The sequence below is a fragment of the Nomascus leucogenys genome, chromosome 2 (genome assembly GCF_006542625.1).
Source record: "Nomascus leucogenys isolate Asia chromosome 2, Asia_NLE_v1, whole genome shotgun sequence".
NCBI classification, from domain to species: Eukaryota; Metazoa; Chordata; class Mammalia; order Primates; family Hylobatidae; genus Nomascus; species Nomascus leucogenys.
In genome coordinates, this window is record NC_044382.1 from 84,953,872 (window position 1) to 84,971,478 (window position 17,607).

The window sequence follows — 17,607 nt, forward strand, 5'->3', positions numbered from 1 at the left end:
AGGGTCAACGTGGTTTCTTCCTGAGATGACAGGACAGGGGTGTTTGGAGGAAAAAGCTAGTAAAGAAGTTAAAGGCATAGCAGAGGAGGTGAGTGATAAAGCAGGATCCTGGAATGGCAAGGGGATGGTAAGCAGAGATGGAGAGCTGAGTGGCGAGTAGCGGGGTGAGAGCTTCTTCCACCTGTACAGATGGATGTTAGCGGACTCCCTCCCTACTCCTGACTGCCTGACTCAGTGAATGCCTCCTATGCTAAGAGGTATCACAGAACATTTCAGGAGGTGTTAGAAATTTGGACTAGTAGAACCAGGCAATGGGAGAAGGCACTGAGAGATGCTGACTGCTGAGCAGTGCTGAGAGACAGTTGGGGTCATCTTTCTTCAGCTGGCTCAGTGGTTGTGCTGGAGGAACAAGTATTGATTCACAACTGATCCATGTCGTTATCTGGCAGGTGAAATGAAAGACCAGATTTTACAACAGCATTGGGGGCTAAAGCCAGAGAGTGCTTCATTAAGTGATGAACCAATGACAATAGTGAGGATGCTGATAAGAGTAATCACAGCATATCAAAATAGGAAACTGTAAGGCCGGGCGCAGTGGCTCACGCCTGTAATCCCAGCACTTTGGGAGGATGAGGCGGGCAGACCGCTTGAGGTCAGGTGTTTGAGACCAGCCCGGCCAACACGGCAAAACCCCATCTCTACAAAAAATTAGCCAGGCATGGTGGTGGGCACCTGTAATCCCAGCTATTCGGGAGGCTGAGGCAGGAGAATTGCTTGAATCTGGGAGGCAGAGGTTGCAGTGAGCCGAGATTGCGCCACTGCACTGCAGCCTGGGTGACAGAGCCAGACCTCATCTCAAAAAAAAAAAAAAAAGGAAACTGTTAAGCCCCACATCCTTTGATTGTCTTGATTAAAACCATGAACACAGCAAGTCACAAACTACTATAAGATTTGATTAGAAGTGTTGGCCGGGAAGACGTTTATTGATACTAACACAAGCGCTTTTTAGAATACAAAACTCAGTTGTCACTGGAAAGATGAGAGAGAAAACTGAAGAATATGTACAAATAAGTTATAGTGGTGAGCATGCACATACATACAAAAGAGCGCTAGTCAGGTTGGTTAAGGTCTGTGTAAGTTAGATATTTACCTACTTTGTATTTTGTCTTCATGAAATTGAGTTTCTGGCAGGTCTGTTTGCTATGATAATTTGTCTTTTGAATGGAGACTATCTTAATAGAATGTAGTACTTAACCTCAAAGATAGGATTACTACAAAGCCTGTTTTTTCATGTTCGTTGTGAGAAACTGAATTTACTACGTGTTATAGAAAACTGCATTTGTTAGATGTTTAAGAATTGGGTTTATCCATCTAGGTTATAATCATCATCACTGTGCCCATGTGTATAGTTTGCCAATGTTGACCTCATTGAATTTTTTTTTTTTTTTCTAGACGGATTCTCACTTTGTCACCCAGGCTGGAGTGCAGTGGCACGATCTCAGGTCATTGCAACTTCCGCCTCTCAGGTTCAAGAGATTCTCCTGCCTCAGTCTCCTGAGTAGCTGGGATTACCCATCACCACGCCCGACTTAGTTTTTATATTTTTAGTAGAGACAGGGTTTCAACATGTTGGCCAGGCTGGTCTCCAATTCCTGACCTCAGATGATCCACCTGCCTCAGCCTCCCAAAGTGTTGGGATTACAGGGGTGAGCCACCATGCCTGACCTCATTCTGTAACTCTATCATTTTATAAGTGGCATCAATTCACTTGCTTTTCAGAGAGCACCAAAACCCTTTGTCTTTGCTTTCTCTCTAGAGGCCTATTTGACCAAAATAAATTCGGTGTGTAAATCACAACACAAGGCATGTTTCTTTGTCAACAATAATGAACATTTATTGACTACTTTTTAAATGCCAGGCACTGTGCTAAGCACCTTTTCATACATTAGCTTACTTGGTCCCCACAACAGCCCTGTGAGGTAGGTACAACAATTATCTGTCTCTTACAGATGAGGCTGAGTAACTTTTCCAACAATCCTCTAGTAAACTGTATTATAAGAAACTGTTTGGCTTGGAGAAGTGAAAGCTCTGGGGGAAAGGCAGCCATAGTAACTACTGTCAAATATCTGAGTAGATTCTTTGGGACAGAGTAAGCAGCTCCTTGGGTCATAGCACCCAGAGGTAAGGACCTAGGGGTGAAGGTGACAAAGAGAACATCCAAAATGAAAGGGATTTTTCTAGCATGATGTAAGGTTGGAGAAGGAATTTAAGTACTGGATGGGGTTGAAATAGACAACTTTTGAGGGCATCTATCGACTGAGTCTACTATTCTCTTCCTTCTCTGTATTCTCCACTTCTTTCAAGTCATGTATACTGGTACATTCATTCTTTTTTTCCATTCGATAAACATTTACTGACCTGCACTATCCAATACAGTAGCTACTATCCAAATGTGGCTATTTAAATTTATTAAAATTAAGTCCAGGCTGGGCCCGGTGGCTCACGCCTGTAATCCTAGCACCTTGGGAGGCCAAGGCAGGTAGATCACCTGAGGTCAGGAGTTCGAGACCAGCCTAGTCAAAATGGTGAAACCCCTTCTCTACAAAAATAAAAAAATTAGCAGGGCATGATGGCGGGTTCCTGTAATCCCAGCTACTCAGGAAGCTGAGGCGGGATAATTGCTTGAAACTGAGAGGCGGAGGTTGCAGTGTGCCCAGACAGCGCCACTGCACTCCAGCCTGGGCGACAGAGTGAACACTCCGTCTCAAAAAAAAAAAAAAGTCCAACAAGAAATTCAGTTCCTCAACTGCATTAACCACATTTCGAATGCTAAATAACCACTTTTTTTTTTTTTTTTGAGACAGAGTCTCGCTCTGTCGTCCAGACTGGAGTGCAGTGGCGCGATCTCAGCTCACTGCAACCTCCACCTCCCTAGGTCGAGCAATTCCCCTGCCCTGCCTCAGCCTCCCAGGCAGCTGGGATTACAGGCGCACACCACCACGCCAGGATTTTTTTTTTTTTTTTTTTTTTTTAGTAGAGACGGGGTTTCACCGCGCTGTTTCAGGCAGCTTAGGGAGTGATGGTGACCAAACAAATGAAAAATCTGAGTCATTGACCTTGAGGAGCTTATGGTTTCGTGGAGGAAAAAAAAAAACACCAACACCCAACATTATTCATTAAGAACTAGCGCTTACGCAGCTCTTTCTGTAAATCGAGCAGTTTGTTTTTGTTTTTATTTTTTCCCAATAAGCCTTTTGCACTCCTAAAATTAGGCAGTTTGCTAAGCACTTTTTATGACTATCTGGTTCCGTGTTCCTAACACCATCGAAATAGGTGCCATTATTATGCCTACTTCGCAGACGGGTAATAAGTTAAATAATTTGCCCAACTTAAGTAACGAATACTGAGCAGGGCCACAAAGGAAGATGTGCTCAACTCCGTTTGGGGAGGTTAAGGAAGGTTTGAAGCAAGAAGGGACTAAAACCCGTTTGTCCACACCATGGTTACTGAAGGTGTGGGCCACCGACTACCTATGTTAGGATTATCCGACGTGCTCTTTTAAAAAGTGCAGATTCCCTGCATCCCAATTTGAAGCTCTGTGGGCGGGGCCTGGGAACCTCCGTTTATAACAAGATCCCCGCGCCCGCCCCCGCCCCCGCCCCTGCCCCAGCAATTATTTTCTGTTCACTAAACGAGGTTTAAGAACCAATGGTCCACACTGCATGGTTCTCTTTATTCAGCTTTCCCTCGCCGTTCCCTTGCCTTTGACCTCACTGCGGATCGCGATTGTAGTCCGCGCTGCGTAACCTCGGGCCAGCCTCTCCAAGCCTCAGTTTCCCCGTGCGTAAAATGCGGAGCCCGGGCCCGCGAAGCGGCTGCCCGGCGGCCCCGCGCGTCAGCCGCCAGGCGCACAGTGGGCGCTCCCCAAACGCAGCCCCCGCCCGGCCGCCCGGGTCCCGCCCCTCTCGGCCAGCCCAGGCTGCCTACCCTCGCATATCTGCTCCCACAGACTCTTGCTCGACGGCTCGGCGACCTGCCACGGCGAGACAGGCAGCTCCCGGGACTCGAGAGACACGGTGGACACCGGCGTCCGGGTAAACGACGAGTTCGTAGAGCAGCTGGGCTTGCGGGGCATTATGTGGCGGGGCACTTGCCGCGGTGCCGCCATGGCCGCGGTTTCCACGGTAACCGCGTTCGCCGGAAGGCTGCAACCCGGAAGAAGCCGGAAACCGAGAGGTTGGGCCGGAGACTCGAAGTGGACTTCCGGGTCACGGCGGAGCGGGCTCTCACGTGGAGGCGGGGAAATTTCGCCCACCGGTGAGTGCCAGGGCGCGTTGCAGGCGGGCCGGCGCGGGGTCTGGAGATTGCACCAGAGGAAATGCGCGGCGGAGAAGATGGGGAAATGCGGGCCACCCGCATCCCTAAATCCGACCCCTCCAGTTGGTGTGCGCCCGCTCCGGCCTGAGGCCGCCGCCTCCAGAAAGTTTTCCCGCCTCAGAGCCGGGCCTGGGACCCCACGTAATCTTTCCCAGTCTGATGATACGAAGGCTTGGGCGCATGGGAGCCTTGGAGGTACGGATCTCACTTCCTGGCTCCCGCGCGTCCTGCTGGTGATCCTGCGGGGGAGTGGGGTGTTGCTGCACAGGCTTTGGAGTTCTGTGGGCGGAATTCCAGTCTCCGTTTTCCACTTCCTGGCTTTGGAACCTAGGGCAAGTGAATTATTGAAGTCTCTGGAGCTTGTGAGGTCGGGTATTCACAAAGATCCTCACAAGGCTTTTGGAGAAAGCGTTTGTGTTTGCAGGAGATGCACTGTAATGTTCTTTTCCTTTCTTTCCCCTTGAAAGAGTGAATGCATTTGGTCGCAGGGCTAAAGAGGAGGATGCTATACTTTTCTAAATGGCAGAGATGGGGAAAGAAGGGGATTAAGAGTTGACCCGCAACCTCCCGGTGGATTCTTTGTTCTTACCAGATCTCTTGGCCACTCCCCTATTCTGAAGTCGTCTTGGCTCTCTTAACTACACTATTTCAAGGTGTGCACCTCCTTCTTCTTTGCAAGCTCCTTTATCTCTGCCCACTTATTTAAATGCCAATACAATAGTCCCCGTCCCCCATTATCCGCGGGCAGTAAGTTCCTAAACCCCCAGTGGATGCCTGAAACCACAGACAGTACTGAACCCTAAATATGACTGTTTTGTCTTGTGTATACTACCTATGACAAAGTTTATAAATTAGGCACAGTAGGGCCGGGTGCAGTGGCTCATGCTTGTAATTCCAGCACTTTGGGAGGCTGAGGCGGGCGGATCACCTGAGGCCAGGAGTTGGAGACCAGCCTGGCCAACATAGTAAAACTCCGTCCCTACTAACTATACAAAAATTAGCCGGGCGTGGTGGTATATGCCTGTAATCCCGGCTACTCGGGAGGCTGAGGCGTGAAAATTGCTTGAACCAGGGAGGTGGAGGTTGCAGTGAGCCAAGATCATGCCACTGCACTCCAGCCTGGGCAACAGAGCGAGACCTTGTCTCACAAAAAATTAGGTGCAGTAAAAGATTACCAACAATCTAGCTAGTAATAAAATAAAGCAATTACAACAGTATGCTGTAATAAAAGTTGCATGCATGTGGTCTCCCTCTCAAGATGACTTCCGGTACTGTGCTCACCTATTTTGGGACCAGGGTTGACCAGGGGTAACTGAAACCTGGGAAGAGGAAACCTGGGATCGGGGCGCGGGGGCTACTGTATTTCTTGAGGTCTTGTCTCAGACTTGTTCTGTTCAAGGCTTAATCACCACCCATACATTCCTAACTTTATGTCGCCCGTGTCAGCACAGCCACCCAAACACCTCATCCATAGATTCACCTGTTCAGTGAACATCTCCAAGTCATCTGTCCAATCAAGCCTGTTCCTTCAGCCACTTGCCTTCAGTACCTTTGTCTCAGGGATTACCACCATCCTGCAGTTCTTCAGAAATTTTCCTGACAACTGGTAGGACAGTTTCCACAACCTCCACCACCCTGACCTTACCACTGTCCTTGCCTTTATCACCTGTGTCATTGTATTACCCTTATTCTCTCCCACACCTACTTGCTTCTTGATGGGTGGTGTTTTATCTTGTTCATCTCTGTATCCCTAGCATGTGTTCATTCATCCAGTGAGTATTTATTGAGCACCTGCTATGTGCCAGGCACTGAGCAGGACACTGGAAATAAACCAGGAAACAGGGCAGACAGGAATGAATGAGTATAGTTATTCCCTTGACTCTCCAGGTGCTCCTGGAGTGGGTTATGAATGAACTTGACCTGTAGCTCAGGCCTGGCTCTTTGAAGCTGCTAAGAGTGAGCCAGCTCCAGTGTGGACCCTCTAAGTTCCGAAGCTGAGGAGGGCTGCAGGATGGAGAAGTTTTTCCTTTCCCTCCCATGATCCTAACTTGCTGTGAAATATTTTGGGATATTTTGCTTCTAGATTCTGAGAATGTCTAGTGCAGGGAGCAGCAGGAACTTGGCTGGGGACTGGAGCGAGAGAAGTGGTCCAGCTGGACACTGATGGGTATTGAGGACCCCAGCCCATTCTCACAGGTGCTTCCATGATACCTGTCCAAGACAAGCTGGGTGCCCTCAGTACTGTGTGTCACTGTGACTCATTCAGTGTTGGCAATCAACTTCAAATTTTAAAAACAGTGAAACTAGGCCAGGCAAGGTGGCTCATGCCTATAATCCCAGCACTTTGGGAGGCTGAGGCGGGCGGATCACTTGAGGTCAGGAGTTTGAGACCAGCCTGGCCAACATGGTGAAACCCCATCCCTCCTAAAAAAGAAAAAAAAATTAGCTGGGCATGATCACGGGTGCCTGTTATCCCAGCTACTCAGGGGAGGCTGAGGCAGGAGAATCACTTGAACCCAGGAGAAGGAGGTTGCAGTGAGCCGAGATCACGCCACTGCACTCCAGCCTGGGCGACAGAGCAAGACTCTGTCTCAAAAAAAGAAAAAGAGAAAAAGAAAAAGGGAATTAACAGTGTACCAAGCCCTTTCCATGGGTCATCTCATTTACTCCCTCCAACACCCTTTTGAGGAGGGAGGTGTTATATTCCCCCATTTTCCAGATGGAGAAATTGAGGCTCAGGGAGGTTAGCTGATTTACTTAAGGTGAGAGAGCCATTTAGGTTTGAACCTAGGGCTGTGTGGATTTAAAATTTATGCTGTTTCTGTGTATTTCTTTTTTTGCTCTAAAGGAATCATGTCCATTTTCCCTATCCCGCAACGCTTAGACCACCCACTCAAAGAAACATGGCTCTTGGCAATGCTTAATAAAATTGAACACAGGATGGCTTGGTATAGGGGTAACTTGTACCATTTGTTTTTTCAGGAATGATCACCAAGACACACAAAGTAGACCCTGGGCTCCCAGAGAAGAAAAAGAAAAAGAAAGTGGTCAAAGAACCAGAGACTCGATACTCAGTTTTAAACAATGATGATTACTTTGCTGATGTTTCTCCTATAAGAGCCACATCCCCCTCTAAGAGCGTGGCCCATGGGCAAGCACCTGAGATGCCTCTAGTGAAGAAAAAGAAGAAGAAAAAGAAGGGTGTCAGCACCCTTTGCAAGAAGCATGTAGAACCTGAGACCACTCTGCCTGCCAGACGGACAGAGAAGTCACCCAGCCCCAGGAAGCAGGTGCTTGGCCACTTGGAGTTCCTCAGTGGGGAGAAGAAAAGGAAGAAGTCACCTCTGGCCATGTCCCATGCCTCTGGGGTGAAAACCTCCCCAGACCCTAGACAGGGTGAGGAGGAAACCAGAGTTGGCAAGAAGCTCAAAAAACACAAGAAGGAAAAAAAGGGGGCCCAGGACCCCACAGCCTTCTTGGTCCAGGACCCTTGGGTCTGTGAGGCCAGGGAGGCCAGGGATGTTGGGGACAGTTGCTCAGTGGGGAAGAAGGATGAGAAACAGGCAGCCTTGGGGCAGAAACGGAAGCAGAAGAGCCCCAGAGAATACAATGGGAAGGTGAAGAAGAAAAAAATCCACCAGGAGGGAGACGTCCTCCCAGGCCACTCCAAACCCTCCAGGTCCATGGAGAGCAGCCCTAGGAAAGGAAGTAAAAAGAAGCCAGTCAAAGTTGAGGCTCCGGAATACATCCCCGTAAGTGATGACCCTAAGGCCTCCGCAAAGAAAAAGATGAAGTCCAAAAAGAAGGTAGAGCAGCCAGTCATCGAGGAGCCAGCTCTGAAAAGGAAGAAAAAGAAGAAAAGGAAAGAGAGTGGGGTAGCAGGAGACCCTTGGAAGGAGGTAGTTTTTCCTTCAGAAATGGACTCTGCCCTGGGAGAATTAAGGGTGGGGCTTGGGAGGGGTGTGTAGGCGTGTGTGCAAGTTTGCACATGCACGAGCACTCATGCTTTTAGCTAAAACCCTGGTTAAATTAATTTCAGCCAGAATAGGGAGTTTATTGATATATGCAATTGGAAAGATTATGGTTAAACTAGCTTCAGGTATGGCTGGATCCAGGGGCTCATGCAATATCATCGATAATTGCAGGTATCCTTTGCTGCTGAAACCACCCAAGTTTTCCCTGTCTGCCGTTGGGGTCTGAATTAACTGGGATCAAGTTTTCAGATGAATCCCTTGCTTTCTGAACTCTTGCCACTTGCTATCCAAAACTCAGGAACCAAGTAACATGAGATAATGTAGTGCCCATAGCTATCTGAGTATCATCAGAGCTCAGTGTACACAATTTATACATCAAATAGATTTGGGTAGCAGGAGGTGCCTGTATGAGATTTCCTCAGCTCTGGGCTTTGTATTTTTCTATCTTGGTTTATGGCCCATCCTCCTCCTCCACCTCCATCACATTGTGGCTTGATGGTCCCGGCAGCTCCAGGCTTTCGTCCCAGCACTTCAGCCACCCCCAAAGGAAGAAGGGTAGCCCCTGTAAAACTATGACAGAAGTCTCAGGGCCACTGTCGCAGGCCTGAGTTGGGTCAATCTATCCAGAAGCTCTAATTTAAAACCAAAGGTGACCGGGTGCGGTGGCTCCTGCTTGTAATCCCAGCACTTTGGGAGACCAAGGCAGGCAGATCACTTGAGGCCAGGAGTTTGAGACCAGCCTGGCTAACATGGTGAAACCCCGTCTCTACTAAAAATACAGAAACTAGCTGGGCATGGTGGCAGGTGCCTGTATTCCCAGCTACTCGTGAGGCTGAGGCACGAGAATTGCTTGAACTCGGGAGGCGGAGGTTGCAGTGGGCCGAGATGCCACTGCACTCTAGCCTGGGTAACAGGGTGAGACTGTCTCAAAAAAAAAGAAAAAAAAAAAAAAAAAAAACTTGAGGTGAAGGGCAGGGGGTGTCAGTCCCAACTAAATCACACTGTCTGAGATGCGGGGAGGCAGTTTCTGAGAGGAAAACTGGAGTTCTGTTACCAGGAGGGAAGGAGCGGATGATGGCTTGGTGAAAACCACAGAGACCTGCTGTCTTCAGCCTGCCAGGCTGCCTGGAGTGGGAGAGGGAGGCCTGAAGTGAGCCGGAGGGCTGGGGGCTCCCCAGACCCACAGCCTTTCCAGGGCCAGGCCCCCATTCCTGTCCTCAGGTGTGTGCATGGACATGTAGGCCAAAACAAGATGGTGTGTGGCTTGTTTCAGGGTGTGTGTCCTGCTCCAGGCAGTGTCCAGCCCTTCCATGTGGCCGGTGGCTGACATTTCATGAGTGCTTACTGTATGCCCAGACTGCCATGTATCAACCCATTTCATCCTCTTCCCTGTCTGGTGAGGTAGCGGCTGTGGGCACCCCCATTTAACAGATCAGGAAACTGAGGCTCCAGAGACTTAATATCTTGTCTGAGGTCACGCAGCTGGCAAGAGGTGGAGCTGGGTTCAAACTCAGCTAGTCTGGCTTCTGAAGTTGGCATTTATCCCTTCTCAGAAACCATCTATGTAACCTCTTATAGAAGCCGGTATTAGTAGAGCCCCAGAAATGACCATCTTTCCATTAGCATAAACCCCAGATTCTCTTCCGAACTCTGCACCAATCTGCTGGGTGACCTTGGACCAGCCATTGCTTGGTTAGAGGGTGAAGGGAGGGGAGGGGTGGCCTCCATATCAAAGGCCTCCAGGTGTTAGCTTTAGTTGCTGGGATTTCCCCAGCTTTGCCCTAGTCCATTAGCCTTGGTTTTACCAGCATCTTCCTTTATTCAGAAACTTGGAGTTGGGAGGAACCCTAGAGGCTTGGGCCCAGCCGCCATCAGACTCTAGAATCCCTTCTCCCAGGAGCTCAGTGAAAGGGGGTTCCCTCTGCTTAACATCTGTGGGGGGGACTCTACCTCCCACAGCAGCCCACCTAGTCCGGCAAATGCACACGTGTTGCAGGCCTGGATGAGTGATGGAAATGGAGAGGGCTTCCAGGGTCATCACACACGTGACGCTAGGTGCCAGGCACAGCACACTTATCGTGAGGACGCATGAAATGTCAGCATTTGTCGTCACTAAAGAACCTCGAGAAAGTGGCCGGCCTGAGGTCTTGCTTTTGGAGGGTGTCTTCAGGGCCAAGGCGGGTGGGAGAGCGTGGTGCATGTTAGTGTGGTCCTTGGCTTCTGTCCTCTAGTTTGGTGTCACCATAGGAGGTAAGTGACGTGTGTAGTGGGAAAGGTCGGACACCAAGCCCTGGGTCAGGAGATGTGGGTTAGAATCACCAGTCCCTGAGCCATGGGGTAACCTTGTAGTCACTTTACCTGTCTGAATCTCAGTTTCTTCATCTGTCAAATAGGTTAGTACTACCGTTTTGTGGGAGAATTGTGGAAGAGAAGGGATGGGAAGGGCTTTGCTGACTATGAGATGTTTCTAGGTGGCAGGGCTGGGGGTGATGCCGTGGTCTGAGGTGTTTTCTGGACTTTGTCATGGTCTCACCCCGGCTGGGTGCAGGGGCAGAGGCCATTCATTGTAAACTCGAACCTTACCCAGCTCTGCCTCTCCTGCAGGAAACAGACACGGACTTAGAGGTGGTATTGGAAAAAAAAGGCAACATGGATGAGGCGCACATAGACCAGGTACAGCCCAGACCCTCCTCAGGCCCCTCCCGCTGCCTCCTGCCACCCTTGGAGTCTCACTTGCCGCCTGCCAGGCTGGCTACGTGATCCTGGTCTCAGGGGCACCAGGGACTCCAGAGGCCACTGGGCCAGCCGCCAACGCACACCTCCCGGGCTGGGAATGCATGCTTTCCCCATCATGCTGGGGGCCCTTCCGGCTGCCGTGGCCATGGCTGAGAGGCCTGACTGGCCATTCCCTGTTACTTGCTGCAGGATGTGGGGGACATGTCCCTAAGACCCTGCAGCTGGACAGGTGACACATGCTGCCACCCCCTGGGCTAATTCAGGAGCATTTAGAGGAGAAGTTTTGTTGTGAATCAGCTTCCGCTTCTGTTGTTCCCAGATGCCGTGGCAAATGCATCCCTGTGGGAACTGGACTTTCTGGCCTTGGGGATTTTTTTTTTTTTTTTTTTTTTTTTTTGAGGCGGAGTCTCGCTCTGTCCCCCAGGCTGGAGCGCAGTGGCGCCATCTTGGCTCACTGCAAGCTCTTAAGCCTCAGTTTCTAGGAAAATTCATTCTTAAGAGGCTAAAGAGGATAAATGAGCCTGCCCAGTGTAGGCCAAGGGGCTGTAGCCCTTGAGATGCTAAGAGAATACTTTTGATAGCAGCTTCCCATTGTTTGTAGCAGATTTAGGCTGCGTTAGTTGCTCCCATGCTCCGTTCCCCCAGCCCCATCTCTGTCCTGGGTTTTAAGCTTGAAAGAAGATCTCTGTGTCTGATGGCCCTCTTCTGTCATCCTTCTTGCTCAGGTGAGGCGAAAGGCCTTGCAAGAAGAGATCGATCGCGAGTCAGGCAAAACAGAAGCTTCTGAAACCAGGAAGTGGACGGTAAGTTTGGGGCTAGGGCTCTGTGAGGAGGTGGCACGCTTGGCCTCCCAACGCCTCCCCTCGCTTCCAGCACGAGGAGTGGAGCAGGAAAACCAAGTATGTCCAGGCCCCAGAGGCAGCCCTAGCCTGCAGCTGGCTCCCTCCACAGCAGAATTTGTCCTGAGCTAATTTCCTTCCTTCTGAAAAGGGCGCTTGCCTCCCTCCTAGAGAGCTGGCCCGGTGAGATAAGCTGTCTCAGCCCTGGACTGTTGGGGTGTCCTAAGGATTAATCGCTGAGGACACATTCCAGCGAGCTCTTGCCAGCGGTGGACAATGCCCTTGGAGGGCTGCTAGGAACGGGCAAGAGGCAGAGGGGAGGGAGTGGCCGCGGCCTCTCTCAGGCCTGGTTTTCAGATCCAGTCTGACTGGGAAATGTCCAAGCTGGGCCTGAGAAGATGTCTCAGGAGGGAGGAGAGTGTGAGGATCATGGGGCTGGAGAGTGTGAGGTTGTCAGGCTGGGGCCCTGGCAGGGTTCAGTGAGGGCTCTGTGCTGGGTGCTGGACATGGAGCAGATGAAGCCCATGTGATCCCCATCATTGCGCTCACGGTCTAGAGGCCAGAGTGGGGTGAGCATGGCAGGGAAATGGTTAGCAAACAAGGAAAGGAAGATCAGTTGAGGTGGCAGTAGCGGTCAGGAGAAAGAAACAGAACAGTGAGCTGGAGAGGGGCTGCAGGCGGGGCTATAGGTAGGGGCTGCAACAGATGGGCGAGGGCTGGGAGATGGCAGCACTTGTCCAGAGATGTTCAGGGTGCAGAGGCCCCAGCCCTCAGGACACTGGGGGAAGAGCGTTTCAGTGAGGCCAGTGGCCGGTGCAGACCCCTAAGGTAGGAAGGGGCCTGGAGTGATCTGTAGGAAAGGCCAGTGAGGCAGCACTGCGGCTGGAATGAGGGACGAGAGGGCTGCAGGCCACAGGCCTCAGCCTCAGCGGCCATGGTAGAGACTGGCCTGGGATCTGGCTAAGTGGAATTGGCTGGAGGGCATTGATTCGGCAAGCGGGAAGACCTGGTAGAAGGCTCAGCCGGCAGGCCGCAGCCTGAGGATGGTGGCAGAGGATAGAGAGAGAAAACAGCTTTGTGATTTACTTTGGAGGCACAGCTGGCGGGACTTGTTCATAGATTGGATTTCCGGGAGAGGAAAAGAAGGGTCTGGGTGACCAGCGATGCTGGCCTTCAGGCTCTGTCAGAGCATTCAGAAAAGAACAGTTGATTCAGATCAAAAGATCTGATTTCACTACTGTCTCTGCTACTGTCTAGTGGTGGGACTCGGCCAAGTACCTTCCCCTGAGCCTGTAAAATGGGACTCGTACCCTGGCCTGGTGGGGTATGGAGTGGGGCTTTGTTATGGGTTCTGCCTTGGGGTGCCCTTTCTCTCCATGCCACCCTGCTGAGCTGAGCCGAGCTGATGGGACATCCAGCTTGAATAGGGAGGGCAAGAAAAAAGGCGGTGTGATTCGGAGCCGATGTCCCGGGGGCTGTCCCTGGAAGGACCTGACGGCAGGAGAGTGATCCTGGGGCATAGGGGCTGGGACATGCCGTGCCACTGAGACATGTGGTGAAGTGGTCCTGTGGGTGGGCAGCAGCCGTTGGAAGTGCTGGTTGACGCAGGACCAGCTAGCAGTCTCCTGCTCTCCCCAAAACCCATGTGGGGTGGTCATAGATGGCCTCTCACTCTAGAAACTGCAGGGCAGGGGAGCTGTCGTTATTCCTGCATCTGGGCCACCATGAAACTGGGAGAATGTGTCACCGGTTCACTCAGGGCAGCTGTAGTGACAACTGGTTCTTATTTTCCCAAAGCCAACCCAGAAATAAGTGCTGGGCTGGCCTCTGGCTTATGGGCGGGAAGTTCCCAGGCAGCGTGGAGGTCAGCAGTCTGGTTAGGGTAGGGGGAGAGGAGTGGCCAGTCACTGAGGGCTTGAGGTGTGCCATGCATCGTGCACTGGGCTTTTGGTGTCAAATCTGACGTATGTCTCACTGAAGCCCTGTGAGGGGGATGTTATCACCCCACCTTAGAGATGAGGACACTGAGGCTTAGAGAAGTTAGGGGACTTGAGCAGGGTCACCCAGGGGAGGCTTCCTCCCGGGGCTGCCTGACTTCAGAGTCACAGTCTTCTTGGGAGGTGAGTTTCTTTCCTCTCCCACCGACCTGGGAGAAGGGGGTCTGGAGGGCTCTCCTGCATTTTCTTGCACATGGGTGGTAGCGCACTCTGGCTGGAATGGGGACCCCGGAGCTCCTGGGCTTGGCTCAGTCTGACTTGGCTGTGTGACCGTTTACTCCTGTGGGCCTGCACCCGTTCCCGCCATAAAACAGTGCTTCTGAGAAGCACACTTCAGATTCCCACTCGCCTTCTCCCACCCGCCAACTCACCCAAACGTTAGGCTGCTGGGTGAGTGCGCCCTGCTGCCGGGCTGTGGGGTGCCCTGTGTTGCAGGGGAGGTGCGCCTGTGGGGAGGTGGGGAGGTGTGCTGTCTTGTGAGATGCATGGTGGAGTGAGGTGCGCTGTGTAGGGAGGTGGGGGGAGGTGCGCTGTATAGGGAGGTCGGGGGAGGTGCCCTGTGTGGGGAGGTGGGGGAGGTGCGCTGTGTGGGGAGGTTGGGGGAGGTGCGCTGTGGGGTGGTGGGGAGAGGTGCGCTGTGTGGGGAGGTCGGGGGAGGTGCGCTGTGGGGTGGTGGGGAGAGGTGCGCTGTGTGGGGAGGTTGGGGGAGGTGTGCTGTGGGGTGGTGGGGAGAGGTGAGCTGTGAGGGGAGGTGGGGGGAGGTGCGCTGTGGGGTGGGAGGTGCCCTGTATGGGGAGGTGGGGGAGTTGCGCTGTGTGGGGTGGGGGGCGGTGCGCTGTGTAGCGTGGTGAGGGGAGGTGCGCTGTGTAGCGAGGTGGGGGGAGTGTGCTGTGTAGCGTAGTTAGGGGAAGTGCGCTTTGTAGGGTGGTGGGGGAGAGTGTGCTGTATAGTGTGGTGGGGGGAGGTGCGCTGTGTAGGGAGGTGGGAGCGCGCTGTGTAGGGAGGTGGGGCGGGGTGCGCTGTGTAGGGAGGTGCGCCGTGTAGGGAGGTAGGAGGAGTGTGCTGTGTAGGTTCGTGGGGGGAGTGTGCTGTGTAGGGAGGTGGGGGGAGGGGAGGTGCACTGTAGGGAGGTCGGGGGAGTGCGCTGTGTAGGGAGGTGGGGGGAGTGCGCTGTGTAGGGTGGTGGGGGGAGTACGCTGTGTAGGGTGGTGGGGGGAGTACGCTGTGTAGGGTGGTGGGGGGAGTGCGCTGTGTAGGGTGGTGGGGGGAGTATGCTGTGTAGGGTGGTGGGGGGAGTGCGCTGTGTAGGGTGGTGGGGGGAGTACGCTGTGTAGGGAGGTCGGGGGAGTGCACTGTGTAGGGTGGTGGGGGGAGGTGCGCTGTGTAGGGTGGTGGGGGGAGTACGCTGTGTAGGGAGGTCGGGGGAGTGCGCTGTGTAGGGAGGTGGGAGTGCGCTGTGTAGGGAGGTGGGAGTGCGCTGTGTAGGGAGGTGGGAGCGCACTGTGTAGGGAGGTGGGGCGGGGTGCGCTGTGTAGGGAGGTGCGCCGTGTAGGGAGGTAGGAGGAGTGTGCTGTGTAGGTTCGTGGGGGAGTGTGCTGTGTAGGGAGGTGGGGGGAGGGGAGGTGCACTGTAGGGAGGTCGGGGGAGTACGCTGTGTAGGGAGGTGGGGGGAGTACGCTGTGTAGGGTGGTGGGGGGAAGTGCGCTGTGTAGGGTGGTGGGGGGAGTGCGCTGTGTAGGGTGGTGGGGGGAGTGCGCTGTGTAGGGTGGTGGGGGGAGTGTACTGTTTTGAAGTGAGGCACACTGTGCTGTGTGTCATGAGTTAGGAAAGGAGGAGGAAGGCGGAAAGGCAGCTCTGTGTGCAGAGGTGGGCAGTGGTGTTGGCTGGACCTGGGCTGGAATTCTGGGGGTCACTAGTTAGGTTTCTGTCTCCAGCTAAGCTGCGGACCTCTATTTTATCCTCTGTGCAATGGGAATAACAACAGTGTTTCTCATAGGGCTGTCATTAGGATTAACGGAATAATCCATTGTTGAGCTTATTAGCACTGTGCCTGGTACACAGCAGCCATCTAATCTGCTGGGCCCTCCCTGATGAGGCTGAGGTCAAGGGAAGGAAAGGGCTTTGGACTCAAGGAAAATAGCCACCTTTTTCCTCTCCTCACAGGGAACCCAGTTTGGCCAGTGGGATACTGCTGGTTTTGAGAACGAGGACCAGAAACTGAAATTTCTCAGACTTATGGGTGGCTTCAAAAACCTGTCCCCTTCGTTCAGCCGCCCCACCAGCACGATTGCAAGGCCCAACATGGCCCTTGGCAAGAAGGCGGCTGACAGCCTGCAGCAGAATCTGCAGCAGGACTACGACCGGGCCATGAGCTGGAAGTACAGCCGGGGTGCCGGCCTCGGCTTCTCCACCACCCCCAACAAGATCTTTTACATCGACAGGAACGCTTCCAAGTCAGTCAAGCTGGAAGATTAAACGCTAGAGTTTTGTCCCCCCAAAACTGCCACAGTTGCTTTGATTATTCCATTTATGCTGGAGATTACAAATTTTTTTTGTGAAAGAAATCAGATCTTGGTGATGACCTTGAGCAGTAGGATATAAATAACTCCCATAAGCTTAGCGTTACAGTAATGGAACACTAGGCATAAATGGTTTATTCAGTTGTGCAAATGAAAGCCATCTGACAGTTGGCTCACATTGAACACCTGTGGAGATTAAGGACGAGGACAACTATCTTGATGGGCTTGGATGAACTGGGGCGGGGCAGCTCATATTTTGGGAGCCAGGAGAAGGAGTGAGTGGCTAAAACCTCCTGTTTTCTGTGTTACACATTCCGTCCCTGTTTGAGACATCAGTATGTACAGTTAACCTTTGTTGAGTGTTTAGCAGGTGCTAGGCACATACTAGTGTTTTCCTTAATGTATTTAATCTTCATAATTATGAAATGGGTGCTATTATTAGTCCCATCTTATAGATGAGGCAACTGAGGTTCAGGGATAAAGTAATAAAATTGTCTGGGGTCACCGAGTCACTAAGTGCAGGGTGTTGTATTTTTGTACCCGAAGCCCTAAGTTCACTATTCGCCACTCTGAATGTCCCCTTTAGGGAATTTCCACCAGAATCCTCATTGGGGATTGAAATGTCTTTAGATGGAGGAAAAAGTTTTAAGACAAGTCTGCATCTCTGATAAAAAGTGTAGTGAATGACGAAGGGAGAATCGCAAGCTCCTTTTCCTTTCTTTTCCTTTCTTTTCCTTTCCCCTGTCATGGAGCAGCTGTAGGCAGAGAGGTGTCTGAGTTGTTACCAAACACGTGACTGAGCTTCTGCTGCTGGGAAATGTGCCTCTAAACCAGTCCTGCCTTTTCCACTGGCGTCCCTTCGGCCCTAAGTGCTGAGGTAGGATTTTTGTGCTTTGACTGGATTCTGAACAAGGCATTTTAGGAAGAGTGGTTAGTCCCGCAAATGAACCAATGGCAGATTCCCAGGGACGTGTGTGGTGTGTGTGGTGTGTGTGTGTGTGTGTTTTGAGCTAGGGTCTCACTCTGTCACCCAGGCTGGAGTGTAGTGGCATATCACGGCTTATTGCAACCACTACCTATCCAGCTTAAGTGATCCTCCCACCTCAGCCTCCCAAGTAGCTGGGTCTGCGGGTGTGCACCACAACAACCAGCTAGTTTTTAAAAT

The 17,607-nt window shown here is 52.0% G+C and overlaps 2 protein-coding genes across 5 annotated transcripts in view; one reads left to right on the plus strand and one right to left on the minus strand.

The window, feature by feature from the left end:
* IQCK (IQ motif containing K) overlaps positions 1 to 4,238 on the minus strand; it is a 138,848-nt gene extending 134,610 nt beyond the window's left edge. The window contains exon 1 of one of the 2 annotated variants that reach the window (XM_004087395.3): positions 3,988 to 4,238. In XM_004087395.3, the coding sequence (XP_004087443.1) occupies positions 3,988 to 4,168 (181 nt within the window). In that variant the 5' untranslated portion in view covers positions 4,169 to 4,238. The remainder of the gene's footprint in view (positions 1 to 3,987) is intronic. The other variant, XM_030800187.1, reaches the window with a different exon arrangement.
* KNOP1 (lysine rich nucleolar protein 1) lies at positions 4,137 to 16,959 on the plus strand. 3 transcript variants are annotated; one of them, XM_012505396.2, is made up of 5 exons: positions 4,137 to 4,572; positions 7,360 to 8,276; positions 10,956 to 11,024; positions 11,813 to 11,890; positions 16,087 to 16,959. In XM_012505396.2, the coding sequence occupies exons 1-5, from the start codon at positions 4,137 to 4,139 to the stop codon at positions 16,396 to 16,398; spliced, it is 1,812 nt and encodes a 603-aa protein (XP_012360850.2). In that variant the 3' UTR covers positions 16,399 to 16,959. The 3 variants fall into 3 exon arrangements, with proteins under 3 accessions (XP_012360850.2, XP_003261529.2, XP_030656036.1); XM_003261481.4 differs by having other exon boundaries at positions 4,137 to 4,317; XM_030800176.1 differs by lacking the exon at positions 4,137 to 4,572 and adding an exon at positions 4,845 to 5,030.
* Positions 16,960 to 17,607: the final 648 nt, after the last annotated feature.

Coding starts and splice junctions, on each gene's coding strand:
- KNOP1 (XM_012505396.2), top strand. CDS start 4,137: ATGTGGCGGGGCACTTGCCGCGGTGCCGCCATGGCCGCGGTTTCCACG. Junction 4,573..7,359: donor GGCGCATGGGAGCCTTGGAG/GTACGGATCTCA, acceptor TTGTTTTTTCAG/GAATGATCACCAAGACACAC. Junction 11,891..16,086: donor CTGAAACCAGGAAGTGGACG/GTAAGTTTGGGG, acceptor CTCTCCTCACAG/GGAACCCAGTTTGGCCAGTG.